Source organism: Filicampus tigris, chromosome 5 (genome assembly GCF_054856515.1).
Source record: "Filicampus tigris isolate MCC_2025a chromosome 5, RoL_Ftig_1.0, whole genome shotgun sequence".
NCBI classification, from domain to species: Eukaryota; Metazoa; Chordata; class Actinopteri; order Syngnathiformes; family Syngnathidae; genus Filicampus; species Filicampus tigris.
Window position 1 is genome coordinate 14032492 of NC_141221.1, and position 16155 is coordinate 14048646.

General features: G+C 39.7%; 1 protein-coding gene across 5 annotated transcripts in view; it reads right to left on the bottom strand.

Moving 5' to 3' along the window:
• Positions 1-15050, bottom strand: part of pdlim5a (PDZ and LIM domain 5a) — a 50218-nt gene extending 35168 nt beyond the window's left edge. For all 5 annotated transcript variants that reach the window (XM_086031858.1, XM_086031856.1, XM_086031855.1 and 2 more), the window contains exons 1-3: positions 14939-15050; positions 13991-14129; positions 5077-5228 (exon numbers count right to left, since the gene is read on the bottom strand). In XM_086031858.1, the coding sequence (XP_085887984.1) occupies positions 5077-5228; positions 13991-14089 (251 nt within the window). In that variant the 5' untranslated portion in view covers positions 14090-14129; positions 14939-15050. The remainder of the gene's footprint in view (positions 1-5076; positions 5229-13990; positions 14130-14938) is intronic.
• Positions 15051-16155: the final 1105 nt, after the last annotated feature.

The following is a 16155-nucleotide window of genomic DNA, read 5'->3' on the forward strand; positions in this document are numbered from 1 at the left end:
TTCCGGTTGATATTGTGTTTGTGGAATATGAGTTAAGCAGAAATATTCACCCATTTTTAGCCATCTCAGGGGGTGGCCATTTTGTCACTTCTGTCGACTGAAAATGACATCACAGACCCTCATTGCTCAGATAACGACCAATCACGGCTCAGCTTCAGAAAACAGGTGAGGCGTGATTGGTCGTTACCTGAGCCCTGAGCAGTTGTGATGTCATTTTCAGTCGACAGAAGTGACAAAATGGCCGCCCCCAGAGATGGCTAAAAACAGGTGGAGTCAGTCATATTCCACAAACACAATATTAATCAGAACGCCTTGTTTCAACTAGTGGGCCTGCATAGAACATATTCTTGAAAAAAAAACATGTTTGGGTTGACTTTGCCTTTAAACAACGTTTGCATTTTTTGCGGGGTAGAATGAAACTCTTTGAATGTCATAAGCTGGTGGTTTTTAGGCTAGCACAGGAAAATGCATTCACCATGAATCATTCTTGCAGCCAACCAGAAATGAAAAAAATGGATAAAGAATATCTTGCTTCTGCTGTGTTATCGTTGTGAATGCTCCAAGGTTGATGTCTGTGGCTGATTTTTCTAATAAATCCAAGATCTAAGTCAATCAAAATCCTAACCCTTAGTGACTTCTTTCTGTTTGCCTAATTTTTACCTGGTGTCATCATTCGCGCAAGTTGAAAAAATAACAAACCTATTTTTGACCATGTAATAGAGAGAAAGTACAGATGTCTGTTTTCAAATCTTGGGATTTGCCGAGTAGTGAAAAATCCACTTGATTAGAGTAATGAAGTATTTGTATTTTTTTACTTCCTACCACGGCAAAACTGGTGTTTCAAACCATCCCTCAGGCACTTCTAGACATCAACCGTCTGGTATTTTGGAGATGAGTGCTGAGACATGAGCCCGGTATCACTGCTGACTCGTAAGCAAGGTCTGTAAACCGACGCCACCGCAGGGAGGCAACGCTAAGCCCCCGTTTGTAAATCCGCTGTTACCGCACTTCTGAAAAATCAGATTGTGTTTATCCATGACTTATTATGGCCTGTCATTGTGGCTTTCCACATGAGTAGGCTACACCCCCACCCCCCTTCATGAGATGCATGTGACAAGTCCATCATTGACTTTGGGCCAGAAAGAAACACAGTGATTATGTGGTTGGAGCTCCTTTCAACATGGAGGATCTAAAACAACAACAAAAGAAAACTTCAGCAGCAAAGCTACTTCCAAACTTTTGTTCTTTGCGTGATATCTTGTTTACTCGAAGCGGGCATTCTTTTCCCGCGTATTGCGACATGTTTCCTTATAGCCCAAGGTGCTTCAGCTTTATTATGTTTCATTTTTTAACAGCTGTAGCACCAAATAACATTAAACCTGCACATGCATCCAAGCCCATTAAAAGAACTTCCTGTGGTGAGTGAAGTATTTAGTTAAAAAACACATTTAAAAAAAGGAAAGAGTGTTGAAAAATAAAAGGTGCTTTTGTGCCTGGGTGGTGGAGGGGATTTTTAATAAATATCAGTTCATAGTGAACCTCTCAAAAAATCCCCATTTCTAAAAAAATTTATTCAACTGTTTTAATGGAGTCAAATTATGCCTTTTCTTCACAATTTAAAATAGTTTCCAGTCCAGCCAACTTTCCATCCTATTTTTTAAACTCAACTTTGTTCAACTTCTTCGTCTAAAAAAGTGAGTGCGACGTGCCCACATTGAGACATGTATTGTATTTTCACTTGTGGAGGCAGCACTTCACCACCACGCCTAACCTAACAAACTAACTACAATAGACCAAACTACAATTGGTACCTTCACGTAGGTGGTGAATCTTAGCTTGTCTATTATGAGGCAACATGTTGGAAGTCGAACGAGTTTAGGCACCTCACACTCAAACAGATGTATATGTGGAACGCAAATGTACACTAGTCAAATCGGAATCCTCAAAAGAGAGTGGTTAGGTATGTATAATACAACTAAATGAATTTTAACTACCCTCCCTTTGGAGACAGTCTTGGTTTGACTTTCAAGGCATATTTTGTTGTTGACTTGAACTTCAAACTCTACCCCTGGGGCGTTTGACTTGGAACTCCACTGTAGCAATTACCTCGCTCAGCAGCCCGATTAAGCCGTCGAAATGTTGTGAGTTCACGATACCAACGAGACTCTCAAAGCACTTGCTCACAAATCTTTGTAATGAGTACTGGATATTAATTAATGTGTTTAATTGCTGCTCGGAATGTCTTCCATGGAAAAATTTCAAGTGTGACTCTGGGGTAAAGTGGTATGGTAAACACAAGATAGCCAACTAAAGCTGGATGGGGGAAAAAGGTATTTCCATTGAGTGGATGCATCCCATAAGCCTTTTAAAACAAGGCTTTTCTCCTAATTTCAAATAGCAACCAAACTTGGGGGGTTATTATTAAGACGGTGAAGTTGCTGAACAGTGGTAATAAAATGAGAATTGTCTTCTATTAACTCCGCAGACATGTGCGCACCACATGTGTATCAGTGTAACAAGATAGCAGCAGCTGCTTTCACTGTAAGTATCTCATCAAATTGAATTTAGAATGACAATGCGGGTGAAAATGGGAAAAACATTCATTGTTCAAGTTTTATTTTTTATTAATGTGCTAAACTTAGCATACTGACATTCTGGCACCTGCTGCCTGGCATCTGTAAGAGCATAAATATGTTTCCATCAACCTGAGAGTTTTTATTTGTGCATTCTTTGATCCCAATTTGTTTTTCGTCTTTCTGCAGAAACCCCATTTCTTTAGTCGATTCACCTAGATTCAGTCTTTTCGAAAATAATGAGTACAATGGGAGCCTACAAATGCCTCAAGGGACTGTACAATTGGGAAATTGACAAAAATATTGGGAAATGTGCATAGAGAGCTTATGTGAAGTAAAATAGAGCTATGCTAGCTGTGGGTAGCTAAAGCAATGAGTGAGAATAGTGGAATCAACAGCTAACATTAGCTGCTAGCACTAGCACTAGCCAGCTAGCCACCGACTAGCTGTTGTACACATTCGTGGTTAAAGTCATACAATTTGAAGTTCAACCAAAATTTGGAAGTTGTCATGAGTCGCGCTTGATGTCAGCCAAACTAGTGAAGGTTTTTTTTTTCAGACAAACAAAAATAAAAGTGTATTTATTTCAGCAACACCAATGAAACCCCCGCTTTAAACACCTTCTCTTTAATATACAGTGGTTAAGAATGTTTATATTTCCATATCAACAAGTGAACGGATTGGAGTCAACTTTTAAGGCTCTACTGTATACCTTTTCATTGATGTTCTCAGTCTGTTTTACACCCTTACCATCACATCCTCCTCGCCAAGTCATCCTCTATATTAGATAAAGGAATAAAATTCCTCCATTGAAACACACACAACCCATTGCTTGAATTGTCTTCTTGTTCTTATTGTGACATTTGCCAAATCAAACCCAATCAAATGTCAAGACATGTAAAACTAACAAAAAGTCACAGACCAAACTGACCCTTTTCCGTGACGCATGTAAAACCATCTAAAGTCCAGATGTTGACCAAGGCATGACCGTGTTTGAATACACAGAAATGTCTCATGTGGCGGTGCCAGTGAGTGCCTAGCAACGCGAACAAAAAAATCTGGAGGCTCATAAGTCGGAGCCATCTGTCCCCAATCAGACTGCTGATCACAATGTTAATAAAAACGATACTAGGACCACCTTGTGGTTCCAATAAAACATGAATCTGTTTGATCAATGACAGATAATTCTTTAAACGCTCTCCTAGTGTAAGAGCACCCTTACATAAGCTTTGATCAGCAATAGTACACTGACACCGTAGGGTGAACCGCCACTATGTTTCACGGTTCATCGTTCGCAGCACGCCGAAATACAGATTTTCAAGCACTCGTTTTTCATCAGCTTTTACAGCAGGCGGTCAAATTCTAATTTGGAGTTGCACACTTTGTAGTGTGCTGCAACATGCCAGGCAACACAGAGGTCTGTTGGAAGAGATGCAACATAAAAGAAGAGGACACCCCTTCAGTGTTATACATTTTGCTGTTTGAATATTTTGTATTCCCACCTACAGTACCGGTATATGCAATGCAACAATATTAATCAGAATGCTGTGTTTCAACTAGTGGGCCAGCATAGAACACATTTTTAAGAAAATATATGTTTGGGTTGACCTCCGCTTTAAAGCAGCACTGGGCGAGAATTCGACCATAATACATTTTTTTCACAACTCTTTTGATGAAACATTGATTTACAAGTAGTTGACTTGGGACTTTTGTCATGCCATGGGGGGGGGGGGGTCTGTATCGTTTTTACTGGCACTAAACAACTTTGAGGAGGATGGGAGCAACCCTGGCACACACAAAAAAATAGAAGTGTCCTGAATTGCTTTACCGCATACTCACATCCTCCTCTCGCTATAAGGACGGAAGTCGATTCGAACGTCTACGCGCTATTACTGGTGTCATGGCAGAAGCCCCAAAACAAACAATAAACAAAAGATTTGTTTGAACAAAATTAGATTCATTACCTCATCGCTATTCATCTTTCATACAGCCACTGGAAATAGACATGTAATTCAGTCCAACTTGCAGGCCAGCGAGAGCTCAGGATTTCACGACACTACACGCTGGCGCGCATGGGAAATGTGGTTGACTTTTGTCAAAACACTACCGCTTTTGTCCACATGGCGTCGCCATAATCAACAAAAACTGACATATGACCCATTGTTGCTTTAAAGATGATCATTTAAATTGACTATCGTTGTTTTCCTTTGTCCCTGGAAGATGTCTCACTTCGTCATCCTCCCATTTAATCAAATAGGAACTATCCCCCTGACCATAAACATACTCAACAGACTAATAAGTAATTAATCAGTCCAATACCAGATGTGAGACTTACAGTAATGTTCGAATGTACAGAACTCCATCCATGATTGTGTACATTTTCTATCACGATCACATTCTTGCATTGTGATAACTGGCCACAAGTTCTATTAACACATGAAGTCATCGTAAAAAGAAACTTGGATTTCGCCCAATGAGACAGAGTCTAAGCCTTAAGACTTACTTCTGTAGGGTGAGGCTGAGGTTGCCTGTGCAGTTCTTGACCTTGTTCTGGGCCTCCAAGTGGTTCATCCCCTCAGTGGCAATGCCGTCGATGGACAGAACCGTGTCTCCGATAGCGATGCCACTTTTGGCCGCTTTACCGCTGTCGCTCAACTGCACAAATGAAATAAGCACAAGATGACTCATGGGTTCGGCTTAAAATATCAAATTCAAACTAGCTTGGGTTTTGCCCACAGTGTGTGGATGGGATGTGTAAATCAGCTACAGAGTTGCCTTACGAGATCGCAGCTCATTGTTAGCACCTCTGCAATATGCGACAGTACATATTGTGGTTCGTTTTTGGCTGCGTCACTATTACTGGGTTTTGTGGTGATTATTTTTCCACACAAACTGTTACTCACAAGTGTGAGCGAGGAGGAAAGTCTTTTGAAAAATAGAAGCCGAAATGCAAAAACCGTTGAAAAGTACAACTGACTTATGCTGCGCAACTACACGTTTATGCTATGTGAACCTTGTTGGTAATTGAACAATGTTAGTTAATTTAATATTACCTATCGCCACTACTTGAATGAGAAAAGTCGCTTCCATTGGCTGTGTTCACACCCAAAACGGCGCTAAAGTTCAGTCACAAGATTTGATAGCTGAGCGAAAGGCCGACATCAAAGCTTCTGAAGTGCAACAATGGGAGGCACAATATGCCACTGACTTTCCAAAGCAAAATCCGGAGGCATCTATAATACTTTCAAAGTCCCTCGAGTTAGCTGGAATTCAATAACATCACAATTTCAATCACCAGCGCAACAGCCATTGAGCCTCTAGCCAGTTAAAGGCATGAATGCCATTGCGTGCTTTAAAAGCAGCGCTTGTTAAAAAGGTGACGCTAGATTTATGAGGCGGTATGCAAAAACCAGTTTATAGACTTTGGACAAACACCATGTAAGTCTTTGTTTCCATGACTTACACCGCTTTGCGTTTGCCTTCGATGGGTGCCTTACGCTGTTCTGTTTATCCACATTGAAAACGACAACACTCGAAGGGAGCTGCTCTGTGCCACAACTCACGAATAGACGCTCACACACAGACTAACTGGCCAACACGCAAATACTACAGTATGTCCAGTAATTACCAGAGATGGGCATTTTACTCAAAATTTGCGGTGCGTTTATCGCCTTCCGTCTCCAGCCGGGGTATCCTTCCTCCGTCCGTTTATCCGCCATTTTCTCCGGCCGGACCAAATAGTAATTCCCTATAGGCCAGTCCGACTATCATCTCAAACAGGCTTCCGTTAGCGTTTCCGACTACCAACTTTGATCAATTACCACTAGCACCCTCCCCTCCCCGGCTGGGCGATATTGGAAACGAAAGGGGGGGCCTCGCGGCGAAAATAGACAATTACATAGAGGGGAAAAAATGTGTTTCCGACTATGCTTTGTCTGATTTTTTTTTTTTTAAGTTTCCCGTCTATCGTTTATCGCCTACAAAATGGGCGTCCGTCATAGGCGGATAGGCGGACCGGTCCGCCAACAAAAAGAAAAGTTTCAGCTTATTTCATATTTATTTCTAATGCACATGGGTCTCACATGCAAGACTTCACATGCGTTAATGAGCACATGCTAACGTTTGTTTGTTCCACTGTCTGGCACCAAGGTACAAGCTAATAGGTTATGTAAGCACTTGGTAATATAAACCAGACTACTTTCTTATCAGCAGACGGAGGGTGGACAGTAACGGGCATAGGATGTTACACCCTGTGTTGCTTGTCTACCACACCAAAGAACTGCACTTGAACCCCCCCCAAAAAAAAAAGTTGTTATTCTGTCCACATGATGGCGTTTGATGTCTTTTATCAGCATTTACGTACCTTGCAAGGGTGGCTCTGACATTTCTTAGCTACACAAAGTCTGAGAGGGTCTAAAGTGGTAGTGAGGTCATTGGTTTCTTTTGACACAATGAAAGAAGGACCACACACATCTTAGTGGTGCTGACTTTTCTCCTTTCAAATAATCTTGAAAATTTGATCCGACGGCATCCACAAAAAAAGCATAGATGAAATTATAGCGTTTCTACACCCTTCTGCAATATTATCTCTCACAAATATAGAGTGTACAGTACATACTGTCTATGACGACAAGAAAAGACACTCAGGCATGGCAAAATAATACAAAAATAAAAATGAAAAAAAAAGAGGGAGAGACTGGGATTAGTGTTAATGCTCTGTGGCCCCTGACCATTTATAGTCATAATTTCCCAACACACACATATTAAATCACTCACGCTTTCACTGAGAGTATGAAATTGCTGTGATTTTACAATAATTTAATTCAAAATATCCCAAAGTTAGAACAAAAAACGGATTGATATCTGTATATGTTAAAGGAAGGCTTTGTTAATTTTTCATGTGGATTGATTGGCAGTTTAGCTTGGAAAAACACATAGGAGCTAAAAAATACACATTGATATCTATCACTTTTATGGCAACATTTTCAACACATGGGCATGTCCATGTTGGGTCCAACGAGACGTAACGTTTGTCAACTCACTGCTGGACAATAGACAGACATTCTACAATGAGGAGGACACAAAGAAAAACAATGCCATAATGCGTAGTAAAAAATTGCAACAAACCAGCTTCATGCCGGCATGTTAGTCCATCATTTTTACAAAAAGTGTATATACGCAAGTTCTGTCAAGCCCCTGGTGTACAAAGACGAGCAGACAGGCACATTTCAGGAACAAGGAGTAGTTTACAGTTTGAGTTGGGACACGCCATACAATACAATACAATGTAATTTTATTTATATAGCGCATTTCATAACAGCTAGAGCTGTAACAAAGCACTTTACAAACAATACAATAAATAGAACAAAAACCAATAAAAGGCTGTGATACATGTATTAATAAATATAGACATAAATAACTGGGCAAGGGAGGATCTCTCAACCTTCGCCATCCCTGGTGGCGCAGTCGCTGCCCGCACTCGTGAATGAAGCTCTTTTGATCATCAATACAGTATGCAGAGATCAGTGTGTTTTTCCGTGCTAGCACCATTCTCTTGTGGTACCCGCACCCGACCCGAGAGATTACAAACAGCACATGGCACGCGTTGAAGTTCACATTTGACCTTGCAAACAGCGCTTCTAGCAACATTGGCTTTCAACACTTATTCCGAGCGCTTTGAAGAGAATAATCATGTTTCAGCATGTAGCGATGAGAACATTTTCGGGCTGCTACAATCCAATTGTGTGCTATGGTCAATGCACGCGTTCCAGTAAAAGAAGTGACGGTGATGACAGGCAAAAGGTTTCCAACACGCTAGCGCTTTGAACGGCACAAGATAAAAATGCTTCAATGTGGTTTTCAGACCAATTTTTACCAGGGTTAGTCATATAATGGCCGCCCCGACTTAAAGACCCTGCAAAACAAAAGTAAATATCTTGTAAATTTGTCATTTTAATTTGTAAACACCACAAACAAGACTGTTGTTTACTGTCAAATGATTAAAAATAATCAAGAAGTATATAAAAAGGCGCTTCAAAATCTTTTTTTTTTTTAAATCAAGCCTTTCTCTCCACTCTCCAACAATATGAGCATGTGAGTTGAGTGCACTGAAACTAGGGTTCAGCTAACGAAACTTTATTCAAAACACCTGAAAGAGCCATTGACTTCTTCTAGGTGTTGGCTCCAACATGCCTTTTAGAGAATATTGTAAACCAAAAAGCCAGTCTGACAGAGTCATAGCCTCAATTTTGGAGGTGTGTAACGCCAATGACCTACCAGTAACACACAATGTGTTCATACGTGCTAATTGCGCCATGTGTTCATAATCAATCAACAATTCTACCATTCAGTCCCGCTGTGAATGCCGCCTTGTTTTATTCTACTTTTAGCGATGTGTACGACTTGAAAATCGTGGATTTGTTGATGTCCTGTGGGGAAGGGCTTTAATAGGACCGCTCTTTGTTGAGTCGCGTTGAGTGTAAAATAGCCTGAACAGAAAATCCAGTCTTAAAGTGGTCAACGCAAACATTTTTTTTTCAGAATATGAATAGAATATGTTCTATGTAAGCACACTAGTTGAAACAGGGCATTCTGATAAATATTGCGTTTGTGGAATAAGTGTTAGTCCACTCATTTTTAGCCATCTCGGGGGGCGGCCATTTTGTCTTCTGTCGACTGAAAATGACATCACAACTTCTCACAACGACCAATCACGGCTCAGATTTAGAAAACGGGTCAGCCGTGATTGGTCGTTGTGAGCAGTTGTGGTGTCATTTTCAGTTGACAGAAGACAAAATGGCCGTCCCCAGAGATGGCTAAAAACAAGTGCATTTTGCTGCTTAAATTATATTCCACAAACGCAAAATTAATCAGAATGCCATGTTTCAACTCGTGGGCCTGCTGGGAACATATTAGTGAAAAAAATATGTTTGGGTTGACTTCCACTTTAAAGCCGCATTTTCAGTTTGACAGCATTCCCGCTTGTTATATCACACTTTTAATTCACTTTTGACTTTTATAATATGCTGACTCTGGTGGCCTCACACATGGGAAAGGAGATCCACAGTCACCAAACCACTTCATCTATTTTATTGAATGCCAGGAGAACAATTAAACACAGTAAGCACAATGATACAGAAGCTACTGCCTGCCACAGCTCATGTCCAGACACTCACACACAAACTCGGCAAAATCACACACCTCCCCAACAGGCTCCACCTCTTAAAGGGGATGTCAACCCAAACATATTTTTTAAGAATATGTTCTAACGACCAATCACGGCTCACCTGTTTCCTGAAGCTGAGCCATGATTGGTCATTACCTGAGCCCTGAGGGTCTGTGATGTCATTTTCAGTTGACAGAAGTGACAAAATGGCTGCCCCCGGAGATGGATAAAAATGGGTGGATTTTGTTGCTTAACTCATATTCCTCAAACACAATATTAATCAGAATGTTGTGTTTTAACTAGTGGGCCTGCATAGAACATACTCTTAAAAAAAGGTGTTTGGGTTGATTTCCACTTTAAAAGTACATGAGTGCACACATTGTGTGTTTAAATATGTTTACAATGTGTTTAAAAAGTGTGTTTTAATAAGTTTAATAGTGTGTTTATAAATATAGGTCTGAAACTTATCCACAGCGATAAACTGACTATTTTACTCATCCAGTAACCACAACTGCGCATCTACCAAATGAATAAAACCTCAATTCTTCCCTCAGTGAAAAGAAACAAACCTGTCTGAAAACATTAAGGCCTATTGACAGGTGAAAAGTATTTAAGGTTATTCTGGTTTGAGCACAGCATGTGTGTGACACCGATAGGGCTTTTCCAGCGGATCAGTCCATCCATTACCGGTGAGGACAGACGTGTCTGCGATGAACTCACCAGATAACTTTAAACATATCCATTTTTTTTTCATATCATATAAAGTTTCCATACACTGACGTGGACGTGAGTGTTATATGAGTATCTGAATGTCTACAGTTCTTCTAAGACTTTCATTTCAATTTGAACTTTCCCGTTATTTTGAGGTTTGGTCGATTCAATGGGTGTTCCAAACAAATCCTACTGACCACAAATATATCTGACCTATTGGCCTTTAATCAATATTGCAAAAGCTAAAATGTGTGTTTAATGCGTAGTTGTGGCTGTGGAAGCTGAGCTGTGAAATGATGGGACTATTCTTAGAAACTAAGTGCACACATTCCCCAGGGGCATTTACTGTATCTTTTTTTTGGTGTGTGAGCGTGTGTGCTGTGAATCCTTTAAATGGGCTGCACTTAGGAAGGTTTAAATAATGATTCACTGTGTAAATTTAGGCGGGAAGGAAGGCAGACTATTTTGATTTCAACATAAGGTCTTGCCCTTGAAAATCCCCAAAGGTTAATGGTTATCACTTAGTAGGCATTTAACAGTGATTCACAATATTGTATCTGAGATCAAATAAAATATATTAAAATATTCCACACATCAGGCGAGGCCTGATATAAAACATGACCTTTGCATTAGAAAAAGCAGCTAAAGTTGAATGGAATAATTGATTAATCCTTTAATTAATCATTCTGAATTTCGTTGAACGGATTAACGTTGATTAATGGATTAAAAGGGAGTTCACCATTTGGGGCTTCCGGCACTGGATGTCTCAAATGTGTGCAGGGTACATATTTGTTAGTGACCAGCGGTCCATTTCAGACGTGAGCCTTCAGTCGACTCTTAAGTGATCTAATCCACCTCCTACCATCACTATTTAAAAAAATACAGAAAACGCAATATAAATATGATGCATGGCATGACGGACCGACAAAGGCATTTCACCCATTTGAGAAGCAACATGATAGGATTTCCCCCCCCCCCCCCCCAAAAAAAGAAAATCTGTCAAAATGCAAAGACTGGTTGGAACGGCCACTTCAATCAGAGTTCCACGAAGCAAGAATTATGAAAATCGGATGAAGCCTTCTGAAGAAATTGAGCTTTTTGTGTGGCCTTTTTGAGAAATGTTTTTGTGTGATATCGCCATCAGAAAATCTGATTCCAAAACAAAATTAGACTAAAACCTTGTGACTTCATTATTTCTCAACATTCTCCTCGATTCCTTCATTTCATCTTCTACTCAGGAAACCCTGCCCTCTCTGACTGGCTGACAAGTTTCAGTTAAAAATATTTTTTCAAGAAATAAAATTCCACAATGATGGTGGCCACTTGTCACGTTGCTAATTTGAGGAAGAATATCCTTATTACTAAAGAAGGGATCATAATTCACCTTTTACCGCCCATTAAATCAACTTCAAACATCCACACTCTGGTTAGTATTTTAGTTCACAATCACTAATATCATGAGAAACGCATAAACATGTGAATTAAATGCATCATACTCACCAGAGATGCCTATCCTCTTTTACGAGCTGTGTTGGGTAGTCAGAGCTAGCTAGTTGTTGCTGCGCCATGAGTGGCAAATAAATCCTTTTACAAGTTGAAATAAGACAGTCAGCTATAGCGATGGCCAATCTAACCTCATAATCTCCAGTTTTTCTTGAAAAGTTCGCCTTAAAGATTTAACTTTTAATGTCTGACATTAGCCCTCTGCAACACTACCACCTGCGTGTAATTAGGGCTAGCATTGTCTTGAGCAGCTCCAATTAACCAAGCTGAGGTTCACAAAGTTGCTTGGTGTTGAATCTCAAATCTGATTGCTTTAAAACAAAACAAAAAACAAAAAATAAAAGTGATTTCAACAGTGTGCGGTCAACGCCAATCCTGGGGATTCTGAAAACCTTGTGCAAATTACATTTACAGTACATGGCAACACAGAGAGGCTGACACACGCTCTGAAATTAAGATAATAGACTGCGGAAAATAAGTTATTCCCATTTCATGTAAATTGTAAATGTAGGTCAGCGCTTCTGTTAGTGCTTGGGCCAGCAGAGAAGGCCTTTGAAGGCCCTGACTGCGTGCCACTGGTACAATGAAATCTCAAGACAATCAAGCTAGCATCCCTAAAGCAAAATGGCAAATTGAGCAGCAATATTCATTATGCAAACTCACGTTCAGAACCCTCGGGAAAACAAATTATATATTTTTTAAAAACAATCAGTGTTCTGATTGTACATTTTCCCGTATATTCGATAAAGCATATTTAATCAAACATCCATCAATGCAGCATGGCAAGCCTAGTAGTTAACATGTCAAGAGATTCTGTTTTTTATTATATTATTATTATTATACAAGCGTGGGAGGGGTCAAACTATTAAATAATGCTTTTGTGTTTGGAACGTATCTCCCATAATAAACGGGTTTACTGCATTTATAGGTGGAACAACAAGGGTATAGTACAGCGTTTGATTCACTTCATTTCAACTACTGTAGGCATACAAAGCCCACAGCACCATTATCACACACACACACACACACACGAATACACATCAACAAAAATACAAACACAACTGCGGTTAAAGATGAAAATTAATCACATGGTTTCGGTTAGTGGGAAAAGTATCACATCCAAAGTAATAATAACACAACATAGCAACCCAAAGGGGCCCCGTTGGGGCACTGAAATTAGAGCGGGCCAGTCGTTCATCATCGGGCTCGTGTTGCCATTAGCCTGCATACTGCCAATTTTAGTCATTTGTTGGAGCGTTTGTAGATTTGGATCAGAACTGCACATGTACTTTATCACACTGAGAGCTGCTTCGAATAGCATCCACTTCAAAATAAACGCCACCCTCAAACACAGTGAACCCACAGTTTATTGCGGGGTCACACGTGATAAACTCACCAGAGATGCTATATTATCCTCTTTTGCCGTCATGTCTCGAATCTAGACCGTAATTGCTGAAAATCGGTGATAAGACAAGACAGCAGCTCTTGCATGAGTGTGTTATGAGTTTGATTGTTCACAGCATCCAATAAATGGCTGAAAAAAGTGCATCTGCAGCTTTGGCTCGTCTTTTCCACGAGGCAAGGGCCTTAGAATAAATACGTGTACTGTAAAACCCATTAAAAAGTCAGTCACTTGGAAAAAAACAGGATATTATGGGGGCGCAAACAATGAAGCGTGGTGTCGCAGGGAAGATTGTGGATGGTAATTGTAATTAACACTGTTTATAGAAGTTGTTGTTCACACACGGTACGTTAAAGGCTTTACTGCTGAATCCATTTGAACTCTGTTGTAAGCCAAAACAGCAGCACCAGTACTAATGATAATCTTACAGCGATAAAGTTTCCAACAGACTCCATATGCTCACACGTATACTAAGCAACCATCCTATCCTAACCGTCCTGGTGTCACTCACTTGGCCACGCCCACTAAAGGACACATTCAGCACCCAAATGCTAAAATCCGTACAGTACTTACTCTTTATAAAAGCCAGTGAATTTATTTAAATGGTGGTGGTACTTTGGGGGTCTTTTGTCTTACCCTGGAGATGGTGAGGGGCAGGTTGAAGTCTTTTCCGCCTTGTAGCCTAAAGCCCCAGGGGGCCGGGCCAGAGAGAGTGACGTTGTAGTTGCTGCTCATGGTTTCCTTGTGCTGGTTGTTGTTATGTTGGAGGGAGGTGCTGAAGAAAGGAATTCATATGATCACTTGTCTTTTTCAGATGCTGACATTTAAATACAAAACAAGAGGGTACTTCAAATAAAAATACTTTAAATACTTAAAATTTGAAAACAAATGTAAAATGTGAAAATGAAAACATCAAAATAAATACTATACCTACAGATAGTTGATCAAATTAATATATATTAACTATAAAATACAAATAACAATGAAATTAGCCTAACTTTTTTTTTGAAAAGATACTTTGATTAAAAAGTATATTTTAAAAAGCTGTTTAAAAATGTGGAAGGAATAATGTAAAAAAAAAAACTTCACCTACAAATAATAGATACAATGCACATAGACAGCAGAAAATGAAAAGAATACCAAACTTCCTTATGTAAAATAAAATAAATTCTGGAAAAAAAATATTAAAAAGCAATGAATTATTATTAATTGCCCTAAAATAATCAACTATAAAACAAACTGAATGCAAAAATTAAAATATTACACCAAACTTATAATATTTAAATACAAAACAATAATAAATACTGAAATCAAAATTCTAATAAAGATAATTTCATTTTTATTAATACATTTCATTGGGGAAATAAACAGATATCGCCCCTGCAAAAACCACACCAATACTATGAACACCATCGCTCAAAGGAGTCATATATAAATCTAATTTAATTGCAGAACAGTACCTTGAAGACATTTCGGAAATGCACACAATTTTCATCATTCTTGAGGACACAACTAGCACAACTTATCAAACACTTTTGTAATGCATTGAAGACATTATTTGTCATATAATCAAAACCACTCTACCTTTATTTGGAATCCCCAGATAAGAAAACAGCTTTTTGCAGACAGGTGAAGAGTACAATAATCCCCTGGCTTCCCCTGGACTATCCCCTTCCCAGCAAACACACTGAGTGTGTGTGAGGGGAGACGGGGGAGCACATGCTCTTATATATGAGGAGGGAGGGAGAAGGGTGGGGGAGGGGAGAGAGGAGGAGCGAGGGAAGAGGGGGTGATGAGAGGTTACAGTACGATGGGGAGGGGAGGATGAGAAATCTGGGAGACGAATGGAGGTGGGGGGTTTGAAGATGACATGACGGAAAAATGATTGGGAGTCCCACACACAGGGAAAATGATGAGGGGGGGCGGGAGGGGGAAGGAGAGGGGACAGTTTATCTTTGGTCTGGATATTTTTGACGTGGACTCAGGCTACACTCTTTGAATGGAGACGAGAGTCCGTCCACTCTAGATAGTCTCTTCATCTCCCTGACCACGAACTGGCTTGACTTACTTTTTATTGAATTATTACAATATCTGGCCAGATGGCTGTTAGCATAACGCTAACAAATAATACAAAACACCATAAAGGGGCAAGCCAATAGCATTGTTGTTGCTGTGTCCCTTTATGCAACGGATATTTGAATACAAATGGTGACGCAACACTTGTGGAAGGTAATATAACAGTACTCACAGGCATTGATTATTTATCCTCTTCAAAGAATGGTTTAGTACAGATTACTGAGGAATGAAGAGTGTTTATGTCAACAGATGATTTTCATTTTCTTCCAATACAGTGAACCCCGCTCCCAGGGCATAAGTTATAATAATAATTTTATAGTTTTAACCATATCACTTGCTTTAAAGACATTTAGACTTGTTAAAACACACTTTTTAAAGTATTACTTTGTGCCTGTTCCCACATTCTTTCTGTCAAGAAATGGGGGACATCACTTGGAGGAAACCGAGCACGATTGCTTCAAGGGGGTCATTAGTCGCTTCCAGTTTTAGTTTACTCTAAAACTGACATTTTAAACAAAAGAGAATGAACCTTTGTTTTAATCAAACAACCAACCTCCGCGCTTCTTGCAGCGCAACATGTACACTGAAGGCACACAACTCTAAATTAAGACGATAAACTGTGAAAAGTTAAACCCGTTAAAAAAGAAAAACATTGATTTAAAAATCCACGATATAGGTTTTGCCCTAACGATGAACGACCATATAGTTGGTGTTAGTGTATCTAC